Source organism: Fukomys damarensis, unplaced genomic scaffold (genome assembly GCF_012274545.1).
Source record: "Fukomys damarensis isolate Sample0158 unplaced genomic scaffold, DMR_v1.0_HiC HiC_scaffold_25, whole genome shotgun sequence".
NCBI lineage: Eukaryota > Metazoa > Chordata > Mammalia > Rodentia > Bathyergidae > Fukomys > Fukomys damarensis.
The window spans coordinates 2653065-2667094 of NW_022900937.1; the positions used below are offsets into that span (position 1 = coordinate 2653065).

The window sequence follows — 14030 nt, forward strand, 5'->3', positions numbered from 1 at the left end:
AAAAAAAAAAAAAAAAAAAAAAAAGTCCGACCCTGATTACAATCCACATGTTTATATTTTGAAGCAGAAGTATGTTGAGTTCCATGAGGCAATAACTGGCTTTAGTGAGAAAACAGAGGAAGGTGCCGCACCTACGTCAGGCCGGCAGATGGTCAGGTAGCGATCCACAGCTACAACCATGAGCAGCCCAATGCTCACCATTCCGAAAAAGATGTTCAGCCCGGCATAAACCTGGAAATCAGAAAGGGAAAGAATCGTGGTGTAGAGGCCCTCCCCAAAACATTGAAGTTTTTGTCTCATTCTTTGACTATATTTCAAATATATTAAAGTTTTTATGTTACTATTTTAAAATACAACTTCCATTGTCAAATTGTGCCACCATCAGTTGTACTTATAGAAAGTGTCTTCAGGTTGCATTAATTAAATTTTTAGATTTCAAGACCTAAAGCGAAATTTCTGCACAATATATTCTATAAACAAAGTGCAAAATGAGCCATAAATTAGGGTAAAATGCAGAAAAGCCAACAAAAGAGTGTTCTCTGGTATTCCCAAGAGGTAGTTTACCAACGACAACTCAACAGAAAAGTGGACAGACGAACGGGCCTCGCGTAGAAGCCCGCCACATGGGAATGTGGACAACAGAAGACACACAACCATCATAAGCATTCGAAGAAGTAAAAGTTACATCATTCCGCTCTTGTAAACATTCTGAAAATTTAAGTCTAATCTTCTGAGTGTCAGGGCAAATGTGGGATAATGGAAGTTCTCATAACTGAACAACCGTCTTGGACGCACCCTGGCCATGTCGAATTAAATTGAAGACAAACATTCTCTACTACCCAGCCTCCCCCAACCAACACATCTCGAGAAAGCCTGACATTGTAGAGTTCTCCAGGCATAAGAATATTTATTGAAGCCTCCTCTGTGGAAAAAAAAATGAGGACCAAATGCTGGCTAACAGGAAAATTAAAAATTATATGGGGCTAGAATACTAAAATAATTGATTATCAGCCACAACAATCCCATGGATAAATTTCCAAAACAGATTAACTAACACTGAAAGGAAACTGCGTAATGCCAGCAGTATGATGCCATTTACACACAGTTTGAAATAATCGGACAATATCTGGCTTGTGCATATAAAACATGATAAAAAACATTCATGAGAGGAAAGGGAAGATGACTGGTTATGACATTTTCTATCTTTTAAAAGAAAAACAACGTGAAGCACAGATTGAAAAACATCAAGATTTCCCAAAACTGGTTGGTACATAGATGTTGGTGCATAGATAGGCATCGAGTGCTTTTTGTTATTCTGAATTTATTCTTTATAATTTTTAGTAAACTATAAGACCAACTGCCATATTTGCCTGCTACCCTCATGTAAGTTAATATTAATTCATTTCCTCCTTAGTAAAAGTAACAGTAAGTATATTTAATAATCATTCTCATGCAGGACTTGTCACCAATATTTTATTGTTTGAAATGAAAGGTGGTTTTTAAAATTTTTACATTATGCAAATTTTATTTGAATATGCAGACCAACTCCTATTTAGTTGAATGCTGGTTGTCTGCTTTTTCCTTTGGGTTGGGGGAATTTTGAAAACATAATGGTGATTAGTGACTTAATTTCTCTTTAAAGAATGTATCCTCGGTCCCTACAATGTCTTATTTGATGTGAGTTCTTGGGACTTTAAAAGACATTTAAATTTATACCTCCTTGTTCTACCTTACTTTGCTTTTGTTCCAAAGCTCTCCAGTACCTGACAGCCTGCGTATCCAAATTTCCAACCTCCATGCAGGTCTGAAGCAGCAGACATGGGGTAGCCAATGCTGCTGACCCCGATGTCCGTCAAAGCCAGGTTCACAATAATCGCATTCGTCGGTGTCCGAAGTTCCTTGTACTTAACGAAGATGCCCAGGACAATTATGTTGCTGAGAACACTTATCAGGCCTGAGAACACAGACAACAATGTCATGCGCTTAATGTCTTTAATTTGAATGCTTGAAAGCAGAATCACAATGAAATATTTAAGCCCCTTCAAAAATGTAGCAAATACATTTTAGTTCACTTGTTTGAAGAGTTCCTCTTGTCCTTACACCTGTTTGTAATATCTTCATAGCTTTGTCTAAGAAAGAAGCAGTAAAATTGAAACAGAAGGAATCTGCTGGTTGCACAAGTCGGCACAGAAGACTGGCTTGAAGGTTATTACTGCTGGGCCACCACCCTGAATTCCTCCCTGGCTTTCATGTTATTCCAAAGGATTTTTAGGGTGCGGATACAGTCAATACACCCTCACTCTGGGTAATTTAAATTCTTCTTTGCTGAAGCCTGAAGCTTTTGCTTCTCCTGGGGTTTCCTTTCCCAAGCTTCACCTCTTGTTCTGTCTTAACAGCACTTCGGTTGCTATCTCCAGCCCTGACACCTGCTCTGGCTTCACTGTTTATCCCTCTTCAACTCTCTGCTGTCACACATTACTAAGCGTCGACCCTGAGTAAGATCGTGTGATGGTTCCAGTATTTTACCTGATCCTGGTCACCGTGTCCACATCTGAATTCTTCGTCCAACACACACCCATAGCTAAGAATGCTGCGAGATTTGACTGTCCAGAAGGAAGCCCCACCAGCTTTTTGGTCCACTGGGTTTGGACACCGCGCTACCCCTTTCCACACTGGGATCTGCCTTAGACCTGCAGTTTAGGGCTCATGTTACCCCTCAGTTGGGGACTCAGGGAGAGTGATGTCTAAACTTGTTAACCAAAATGTCAGTGTATTAATTTACAGTAAGAAATGCTGTGTTGCGCATGTTAATCAGGTCAACATCCCCTAACTGCCGCAAAGGATGCAAGAGTTTTCCACATCCATCCTAAGTCCTAAGGGTAAGGGCGAGACAGGAATGGATTTCAGCAGAGGATCGAACTACAACCATCCTCCTAGTGACAAAGGGTGTGCATCAATCAGGAACAGAGTTGGGCTTCCCAGAAAGAGGACTAGAGAGAAGGGAGGTCTGCAAACACCAACACAAAAGCATCGGCTAAGTAAGAACTTCAAACTTCCAGCTTAGCATCCTACTCCATGCATCTTTTCTGGCTCCTGTTCTCCTCTCTGTGTTCCCCTCCATGTTGTACGGAACTCCTGTCCATAGCTTGTACAAAGAATTAACCACGGATCTTCTCAGAGCTTCTGCTCTCTGCACCGCCTGTGGGATTAAAACTCAAATGTTCCACCCAAGCTCTTTGTCTCAGTCTGCAGTCACCCTCTGGAGGCACCACGCTTGTCAAACAAGCCGTCCATGCTAGTCACTCATCAAGTGCACCATGCTTGTTGTACATCTTGGCCCGTAGCTTTCCCACTTGAAATCTTCTCTCCTTTCCTGTGTCCAAAAGCCAGCTGTCCGTCAAAGTGCAGTCTGAGCCCAACCAGCCCCAAAGTCTTCTCCCCACAGTGCTGGGCACTCTCCTCCTAAACACCCTGAACTTTATTATAGCATACTTAGCCTTAGTGTATATTCCTAGTCTTCTTGTGTAGATTTTAGGCTCCTAATTAATTCTACATCCTTTGAGTATGTGACAGGTAGCAAATTTATTTAATAAATGGATCATCACTAAAACTCAGAATTAAGCTTGTTATTCTTCAAACACAACACACAACAATAGCAACATTGATGTTCTTTGGCCTTGTGTTTAGCATCTATCACTGTAGCCTCTGTACAATACTGATAAAAATGAAAAAATCTCCCTAGACTAGCTACAAGTGTGATGATTTTACAGGTCAGAAAGTACAGAGTAGTAAATTGCTGCCTTCCAAGTAAACCATCCGAAAAGTAACAGAAGTTGAGAGAAGTTGGGGGGTCCTTGGGTATCACAGGGCATCACAAACTTCAGCCCTTATTCTCTCTGTGGCTGTCTGACACATTCTATTTCCCTAGTTGCTGGTGTCTTCTATCACCAGACTGACTTCACTTACCAGTTAGGTCTTGGTTAAGTCTCTTCTTGCAGTCAGTGGAATTCTAGGTGGCACCTGACGTTAGTCCACTCCTTCTTGGGAGATGTTGCCCCGCAGTTTGTGTGGTTTCACTCCAGTCTCAGTAGCAGAGCCTTCGTGGCCTTGACCTCTCTTTACTCTTACCTGATTAACTATGTCTTTTCCCAACTTTGGGTCCTAGACCTGTTCTTTTCTCACTGAATGCTCTTCTGAATGATTCTTTATTTCCAAGATGGGTGTCACAAACTCAAAGCTTTGTCTGGACTGTAACTGGCCGCGTGTAACTGAGCGGAGATGTTTCCCCTGCCCCGAACTGCGCCTTCCCCGGTGCGCTCCTGTTGGTGAGCAGCACCACCATCCCACTCCAGCCCTGGAAGCTCCGTCTCCTCCTTCTCCCCGGCCTGACCTCTGAGTGCCTGCCCTTCCTCCTAGCTCTTAAGTGAGTCTGCTACCTTCTGTCCCGTGCAGCCTCCCCTTCCCCTTCCTCCCGCCTCAGGATCACAGCGCTGGCCTCCTACATGGTCTGTCTCTGTCCCTTCCTCTCATTTCATTTTATAATTCATCCATAATAATTGACTTCAGATTTCCAAATTCACCCTAACCTATTACTTCTCACCACCAAATGAAAAGTGCGAGGAAAGCAGGAGGAGACCTTAGAGAAAAGGAAAGGCCTTTCCACCACTCCCCGACCCCATTCTTTTCTCTAACGGACCCTTTTCAGCAGCAAAGCGAAATTTATCAGAAATGCAGAGAAGTATTTCATCACTGCAGTGTGGTTCATCACCGCACAGCACGTAAGAGCATCTGCTCCTCACAGCAACCGTGCTAGGAGACTTATTCAAGAGAACAGAAAGGCGAAGGAAGTCACTCGCAACTCCAAACATACCGAGACAAAAACCAAAGCTCAAGAGTCTCTAGAAGGAACATTCTGAATGTTCAAACTGTCCTCGGGGACAACACTCCGCTCCTCTGGGGACTTTAATTCAGAATCGTTCAGTCTTTAGATCCCTCCAGCAAAGACAAAAGCTGTGAAAATTATGTATGAGAAAACCAAATGATGTAAAAACACACTTTTGCCATCGTACACACTGCTCTTCTCCAAGGTTTGACAATGGAATAGACATATGGTTTGCTTTTATTAAAAGTAAAAGCAATCTATTTTAGAAAAAGACTTCACGGCCCCACATCAGTGCTCGGGTTCATCACACTCTCGGGCAACAAGCACCAGCACTGCCCTTTCCTTCTCTCACTCCACGCTCTTCTTCTCTGCTCTCTGGGCGCAGTTAGGGGCCGGGGCTCCTCACTCTCCAGAGCCCCGCTGCCTCCGCCAAGCCCCCGCTTCCTGACCTGACCGGGCAGAGCCTACCTGCCAGAATGAGGTACAACGCCACGATGTTGTGTTCCGTCTGCGAGAAGACCGAGCCGTCCTCATTTTTAGAGTCTGAACCGTTACCAAAACTATCCCTTAGCATTTTGGAGGGTGAAGTACTGTGGCAGCCTTCACAATAAGCCTTCAATAATCAGGAACCTTTTTAAGAACCAATCACTTCCACTCAGAGACCTCAAAGAATGGCCTTTTCAGAGAGGCCCTGCCTTAGATCTAATTGGGCCAAAGTGGAAAGAGTGTTAATTCCCGGGGCAGAGGAAAAGCTTATTAACAAAACAAAGACACACTGAGGACATTTTCCCCAGCTTGGGCCTTGGTCTTGCATGAAGGCAGATTACTGAGCACACACACACTGCTTCATCAACAAACAAACCCAGAACACTGGCGTAGGCGCTGACCCAACTCAGTTCTGCCTGGGGTTAAGAACCAGACTTAGTCCACTCTGTTGGCCCTTTGGATCCTGTTTTCTGTTGGCCCTGGGAGCTTTTCATTACAGGTCCCTCAAATTTTTTCTTAATAATACAGAGATAAAGAGTAGCAGCTCCCCACACTTTCCAGCCTCACTCCTCTGAAGGTACCAACACTGATGTACTTGCTTTTCACTGCCTTTCCCAATGTAAATGTACATTCATACAAACATTCCTAGAGGAGGTGGGAGTGTTTCTAATACCTGTATATTTCATAGTACAGTATGGATATACCACACTCTACTCCACTATCTACCTCCGTTCACTTACTCTACATTTTGATATGCACACAAGCGAATGATTTAATAAGTGAACTTATCAGCCAAGTATCTGCACTCATTCATCTTATAAAGTCCACAGCATTCTAATATTCTGAATCAACACATGGTAACCTGAAAAGTGGGTCATAATTAATATATAAACATGACTTTTTAGTATGGCAAGGTACCCTCGCTACCCTTTTTTCCATTTATGCTATGTATGTAACATCATTAAAATCTGATTCTTCTCAAACATCTTAAAATCAGTAAAACTTCAGAGAAAAGCTTACACACCAAATATTCCGAGCACCTAGCAGAACCACAAGAAGGCTGCGTCTGCCCATGGACCAGGTTAACTTTATAACTAAATGCTGCCGGAGGAGCCCCAGGTAACCCTTTAGCCCTAGTTCCCTCATCTCCACATAAACTCAAGATGGACACAGTGAGTGATCTGTCCCCAACACTAGAGCCACCAGGACTCCTACTTTTTTTTTCAGGACTCAAACTTTCATAAAGTAAAACTGAAGAGTGCCTATGCCAGGCAACCTCATCACTGTTCCACAGCATAAATACATGCTCAGTAACTCTAAAGCAATAAACACAGGAAGTCTCTTTTAAAAGCCTACGGGTAGTTAGGTTTTACATCTTTTCTCCCCCACTATGCAAATTTTTTAAAAAAACGTGAATTTTTTAAAATTTGCTTTGGTTCATGCTCCCTTTTAGATTACAGCTAGTTATAACCACCATTCCCAACTTTCCAAAAATAAATACTTCTACTTACAAGAATTGAAAAAATAAAAAATATCCCAAAGGTGCCACAGATGAGGTTTACACTCGAGTGGAAGGCCACTAACATACTTCTTCACATGTGAAACAGGACAGCTATGGTACTGAGAAACCCAACTCTAAACACGTACACCTCACTCACCCTTCCTATACCAGCCTCACATCAGTCTTCCCTTCCCAAGATTCCAGGGGAACCAGGACACACGTTTGTTCCCATTAAACTACTTCTTATGTAGCCATCAAGTACATTTTAACCATGAATGCAATCAGAAAGTTATTAACTCAAGAAGTATAAAATGTGATCTTCAAACTTTTACAATGAAACTCAAGGATCATTACACTACTCATTAACTTAGGCTCATAAATACATGAATTTGACTCAAAATGAAATGCCCGAACCCAGAATTATACAACAAAGGAAAAATATTTGGAATTAGAATAAAACACTTGAAAATGGTCAGTGGTCCTCACTTAGGGTAAACGTGAATTCTTCAAGTGGTTTGTGTACTCATCTATACATTTTAGATGTTTCTGATGCTGAATAAACTGTAACAATTTGCACTACTCACAATTTGAACATCATTGCCCCTCTGGTGCTAGCACCATTTACAAACCAAGAGTAAAAACCTTGGTGCCAGTACTGAAAATCTCACCCCAAGGATTCTTAGAGGTATCTTTTAAGTGTAAAAGCACAACCATCTCTTCTCATGAAAATGTAATTTTCAACACATTTATCACATACATTTATGGCCTATATAGTTATCTTGTTGGAATTTGACTAAAAGGTTAAAACTCAAAATAGGAATGTATGCAAGATTTTATGCTTCTCAAATGGGCACTGAAGAGTTAACCACTCATGCCAGGAAACTTAACAGTAAATTCTGAGAAATAACAAGAGGGAAAAAACAAAGGCAGTTGGTAAAGGGTCCTGTGTCACAGTATTCTATCGTGGTTATTTTTCGACACTACACTAACCCAGTTCCATTTGTGACAACCCCATCTAGGAGTCTGAACCTGGACTAGGCCATTAAAGTTCGCTTAGGGCAAAAAACATCTTAAATCTTTTTTTCTGGACCAGGGATCCAACTGGGGTCCTTGAGCTTTCAAGGCAGGTGGTGGAACCACTGAGCTAAATCCCTGGCCCTCATCTTAAATCTTTGTTTAAAAAAAAAAGAGAATTCAGTTGAACTTTCAGTAACCTATGGTGAATGAGAAAAACATTTCTTCAGAAATTTCTTGAACTATATACAGTTCTCCCTTGAATAGAGCCACTTAAATTTTAATAGATTCATAATTTTACATCAATTAATTCCAATTAGAGAAACTGCTTTACTCTAAGTACTAAAACACAAAAGGGCACTAATGGTCTCACACACAAAAGGTAAACATTTTGCCTCTCCAGCAGCCTGCTTTTACAGTACAGCAGCAATGTGTATAAACAACTCCTTTTCTTTTTTCTGTCGGTAATTCACTGGGTTAAATGTTGGCTGCTCCTCCCAATTTCAAAAATAGCTTTGGTTCAATAAATACACTCTGAATAGCTTAAAGGAATAAAGCAATTTATTTTAAAAACTGAAACATGATTCCAGTGACAGCTCCTGCCCGTGTATCAAGCACCCACAGGGTGTCAGGCACGGTACAGAGCATCAGCCTTGCTCAAGCCCTTTCCGGGCGGAGGCGACTTCCTGGGGGTCCCACTTGCATGGCGCTGACGCTTCCGGTCGCTGTCGCTGGGCGGCCACATCACGGAGGCGCGGTGCACACCGCGGAAGCAGACCGTGCAGGTCAAGCACAATCAGCTGGAGAGGTTTGTCCTAGCTAATGTCCTCTCCCTGATCAGGAGAAAATTAAAGGGTTAGATGGAAGAGAAAAGGGACTTACCTGCAAGATTACTGTCACCCAGACTGGGCTTCAGATCGGCATTAGCTCCCCCGAGACTTAGTGAGCTGACCTTGCCCAATTTCACTGTTAGTCATATGCACCGCCTAATTTTCAAGTTAGTAACACAGCAAAATCTAAAAGAAGGTGAAAAAATTAAAAGGGAAAAGCATGAGTCATATAAATTAAAGCTAGAAATTAGGCCAAAGCAAAGCACAGTGTTCTGTATACCTGCTGGCAGGAGAAATGAACACAAATAAAGAGAACTGGCAGATAATGCTCGTCATGAACATGCAATCATTTAAATTTTTCTCGAACCTCGAAATCCACCTCCTCTTCCTCCTCTGAAGCCTCCACCTCCTCTTCCACCTCTAAATCCACCTAAAAAGTAAGTATTTATTAAGTAACTGCAGCCTCTCACGCCCCGATAAGCCTACAGATAATACTATTCCTGGAAAGAATACAGATTAATTTATATTATCGTACAGAGACTTTAAAGGATAAAAACGGAGCAACTGTAGCAGTTTCCAACTCGGCAGTGAACAGCCTTTAAGAGTATTCCCTTTTGACCAACAGGAGTGCTTACTGTCAAGTCTGATGCAGCCCTGTTCTCAGATATCCGGTTACCCTGGCTTCTAAGGTAAACACTTTTAAGTGAACCAAGGGTAGTTCTGATTGGACCGAAGCTTTTTAATCCCAAGACCCAGGGGTGGCAGATGTGAGTGCCTGTCGTGCGTAAGTCTTCCTGAGCTGCACAGGACCACAGCTGAGCTCACGCGCTGACGGGCCTCGGCATTTTCACGGCTCCTCTACAGCGGACCATGCAGGTCAGCTGTGACACTGGAAGCTCAGGGCCCTGATTCTGACTGATTCTGATTCTGACCGAAAGCATTTTCCGTTTTGGTCTGGTCTCGTAGGTGTAGGAGGAGGAGGAACTGTCGTATTGCTAATAGTTCCTGGCACACATCAGATTACATGGGTTTTCGCTCTGGGCTACCCCAGGATTGTCTGATTATGTCCATTATGGTAAATCAACTTCTGTGCAACTGCAATCCCTTACCCCTAAAATAAGGATCTCACCTAACTTGAAAAGCCTTGCTGGTACTAAAAAACAAAAAGGATACTAAGAGACTGTAAGGCCAGCTCTTAGCATATGATCCATACTCAATGACAACTAAGGGAGAAACTAAACTTCAGTCAGGATGACCTCAGATAGTCACGGAGTGCACAACGTTGCGGTCAATGCAGGGCCTTGTCTAAGACAGCGACCTCACAAAGTGTGCTATCTGGGACCTTCACCGCCTAACGACTCTGCAGAGCACTGTGTCACTCACGCATGTGCCTTGATGCTGGTGTGGACACACCTGCTGCAGCGCCAGCCAGAAGTGTACCACACGATTCTGTACAGCTCATGGTACTCGACAATGGAACTGTCAACTAGTTACCGGTTCTGCACTTAATCCTCACTGCATTTGAGTGCGCTTTCTACTTCGAGTTAGCACACTCTAGCCACAAAACTCGATGGCCTGATGAGGCACTGCTTAGAAAGATCTATCATTCATTAGGCAATGAAGGGCTGTGCTGTTTAAGACTAATCAACGTAACTCAAGAGCTGAAATCCCTCAAAGTCAAACAGACTTTGTTAGCCTCTTTTCAGGTTAATGGAATAAAGCATGATTACTAAAAAAATAAATATAAAACTTTTCTCCACACAAAAGCAAACTGCACTCCCCGAGTCAGCCAGGGCTCTGGAACCTCCCAGTCTCTGTAACTTACCTCCTCTCCCGCCACCTCTGCCTCCTCCGCCTCGGCCCGCTCCTCGGCCTCCTCCTCGGCCTCCCCGGCCACCACCTCTTGGAGGTCCTTTCTCACCCGGAGGCCGAGGTAGAAACCTCTGCAGTGGGAGCAGCTTGTAAGGGTCTATGTAAAACTGGAGTTCAACAGCAGCAGTCAGTGATGGCCAGGGGACAGCAGTGTCACCGTGACCCCTGGGCTCCAATCCCACCCTACCACTTAGCCCTGCGTCTCTGAGCACAGCCTTCCTTGTTCACATTTTTTAATCTGTAAAATGTAGATAATAAAGTATCCACCTCACATGGCTATAAAAGGATAAGAATGCAATGTACATAAAGCACTATTCAATCCCATTTTTCTTTAGAAACAGAGGCCTCCCAAAAATGTTACAGATTCATTCAACACCCATAAGAAAAATGCAATTAAGATAGCATTAAAATCCAAAAGAATGTATTAGCCCACCAGGTATTGCACGATTGTAATAAAGGCTCAAATTCACCCCCCTAAACATTCTAATAGTTGAGGTACAGAAACCATCTCATACTGAGGGTCAAAGAGGACCCCTGCAGCTAACAGAAAGTGAGGTTTCTCAGCTCGACGAGAAACAAACCCGGGGGCTCCATCTTCCTTTCGGCGGCACCTCAGTCCTCCTCATCCCCTTGGAGCCCATCAGTTCCCAAGTGCTTTTTTTTAAATTAAGGTTTTTCCTTTTTGAAACTGAATCCTGGGCCTTGCTTAAGAGCAACAGGGTCAGCTTTTCTGGAATGGAACCTAACAGGTGTCTTCCTAAAATCTTCCACTAGAATCATCCTGGTCCATCCTAGGTCTCAGCATTAAGAGCACTTAACACGACCTCTGGGAAGCCCACAGATTAGCCTTGAACCCACTATAAAGACTCTGACAGCATCCCACGTTTCCCTTCATAGATTTATCATGCTGAAATACTTGTGAAATCCTTTAGTATCTACCTTCTCTAAGAATGTTTTATAATGTATGTTTTCGAGTATTTGCTAATACAATCTTTTCAGTAAGAGTTTTAAATAAGCCCAGTGTTTATAATACAAAAATCTCAGTTTAAGAACTTCACTAGTGTGAGGCACAGTGACACACAATTATAATCCCAGCTATGTGGGAGGCTGAGGCAGGAGGATCACAAGTTTGAGGCCAGCCTGGGCAACTTAAACCCCTTCTCTCAAAACAGAAAACAAAAAGGGCTGAGGATATAGCTCAGTGTGAAGACACGGGGGTTAAACCCTGGTACTGGCTGACAGGAAGGCTTCACTAATGAAATATGGGAGGCTCAAGTAACCCAGACAGAACTGCCCTAAGGTACACCCAACACCCTAAGAATCATAAGCTTGACTCACCTTCTGTAGTTTCTTAAAGGAAGATGCCTTCATGTTTTCTGACAATTTAACTGAAAAATACTATTGATTTTAAGGAACAAATACAAAATTAAGATGAAAGAAATTAAGCCTCCTGGATCCATATGTAATTTCTGAAACAAGGTTGGAATATTCAGGCATATATAGGAAAGGTAACACATCATGAGTGTCCAGGAAGAATGTTTTTTTCAAAAAACAAAACAAGGGCTGGGGGTTTAGCTCAGTGACCGTGTACATCCTGAGTTCGATCCCGAGTACCAAAAAAAAAAAAAAAAGAAAAAAGAAACATTTCCAAATCTTCCATACTACTCAAGCAGCACAATCATACCCTAAAGCAGCCAATGCAATCCCGTGGCACTTACACAAACGGCCATAATTTCTAGATCTTTCTCAAAAGAAAGGCATATTTCTAGGACTTATCACTTTAATATGGGTAAATATAGTCTCCCCTCTTAGTACTCCTTATGATCCAATCTGTAGCAGCACTATCTTCTTTAATGAGGCAAGCAGTTTAATTTACACTTAATTGTCACGGGGAAAAAAACCCAGTAAATTCTCAATTAATTTACTAGGTCAAGGCCGGGTGTGGCCCAGCACTCGGGAGACTGAGGCAGGAGGACTGCTGTGAGTTCGAGACCAGCCTGGGCTACAGAGTTCCAGGTGGGTCTCAAATACATAGTGAGACCCTATCTCAAAAAACAAAAGCAAAAAAAAAAAGAAAAAAAAATTACTAGGTCATCCAATTACAAAGGATACAAAATCTCTAAGTTGTCCAAATATTTCATCCACTTTTCCAATCTGCTCTTTGTTTTCTAAGTAAACTGGAGCATTGAAATAAGGCACCTTATTTTCATCTGTGGTACATTTACAAACTATGTCGTCTTCACAGGGATGCAGGAACTCTCCTAATACTGAAACAGAACAAGAAAATACTAAGACATGCAACTACTTCAGGTGATAGTAACCAACCTCTCTGGAAGCTTTTTTCCTAGCTACCTTGGGTTTCACTGCAACTGTCCTCTGAGGTAGAAAAGTAGGTACCAGTGTGGGCTTCCTGAGCTATCAGGCGAACCTAACAACACACTAGCCATGTGACCCAAAGGGAGGTACTCACCCCTACCCGCTTTCATTTCCTTAATAACACAGGAATCGGGTCTACATTTAAGCATATAACGTATTAGTAACATCTACTTAAACGTGACTGAGTGGAACACGAGTACGAGGCTGAGACCATCCAACCTGTGACAGCCATGCTATTATGACGACTAAAATTTCATTATACACCATATTCCCTTCTCTTCATTTTTATCTTTTCTCCGACCCCTACCGTGAATCACCCTTTGCACCTGTCTTTTTCCCCTTCTTCCCCAGTCCCTACTACTGCCTCTTTGCAAAAGATTCCTCCGTGTTTTTCAGGGAAGTCCAGAATCCCAAAGTAACTACTTCTACTAAAATACTCAATGCACGCCTGCAAAACTACCTCTCCATCTCCACACAAGGTCAAAAGCTACACTTCATTCCCAATATCAGACGAATGCTATCTGTATCCTCTGAAATCTCTCCTGTCTAAGCCTTCCACTTCTTCACGTCCCCATCCTAAGTCAGGCCCTCGCTGCCTCATGGCTACAATGCTAGAACGGCTTTCGGGCTGGGCACTTTGACTTGAGTTACTGCCTCCCTTCGACCCTGCTGGGTACTGATCACCCATTCTTAGACACTCTGCCTTTATGACCCTGACAAAGAACCTTAACTCTGAACCTCGGTTTTCTCACCTGTCCAATGGGGCAAGCACCCAGTGTTGCCTAATTAATCTCATCCTTTCAGCTCAACCTCAAGTTCCACCTCCATTACGCATTTGCTGTATCCTCCAGCTTTCTTGATCTCCTTTAGGCTACAGTCCGACCGCAGGTCAGGCGGAGCACGCCGCAGACGGCCCGCACCCGCTGTGGCACCTAACTGCTGCCAACACAACCCACGCCCTCCTCTCTCGCGCGGAGGCCGAGCTCCGAGGACGACATACAGACTACGTGCTCCGGCGGTCCTTGGTCCTGGCCCTTGTTGAAGCCTCCGCGGCCTCCGCCTCGTCCAA

The 14030-nt window shown here is 43.2% G+C and overlaps 2 protein-coding genes across 3 annotated transcripts in view; both read right to left on the reverse strand.

Moving 5' to 3' along the window:
* The window catches only part of Rrh (retinal pigment epithelium-derived rhodopsin homolog), a 17372-nt gene extending 11550 nt beyond the window's left edge, over positions 1-5822 (reverse strand). For both annotated transcript variants that reach the window (XM_010641519.2, XM_010641518.2), the window contains exons 1-3: positions 5351-5822; positions 1764-1954; positions 132-231 (exon numbers count right to left, since the gene is read on the reverse strand). In XM_010641519.2, coding sequence (XP_010639821.1) covers positions 132-231; positions 1764-1954; positions 5351-5456 — 397 coding nt within the window. In that variant the 5' untranslated portion in view covers positions 5457-5822. The remainder of the gene's footprint in view (positions 1-131; positions 232-1763; positions 1955-5350) is intronic.
* A 2537-nt stretch (positions 5823-8359) lies between these two features.
* On the reverse strand, positions 8360-14028 carry Gar1 (GAR1 ribonucleoprotein; the record flags this gene model as incomplete). The annotated part of the gene is made up of 5 exons (XM_010641600.3): positions 8360-8716; positions 9081-10692; positions 11924-11983; positions 12698-12852; positions 13962-14028. Coding segments are annotated over 4 exons (570 nt in total), but the record flags the coding sequence as incomplete, so codon positions are not given.
* Between the last annotated feature and the right edge of the window lie 2 nt (positions 14029-14030).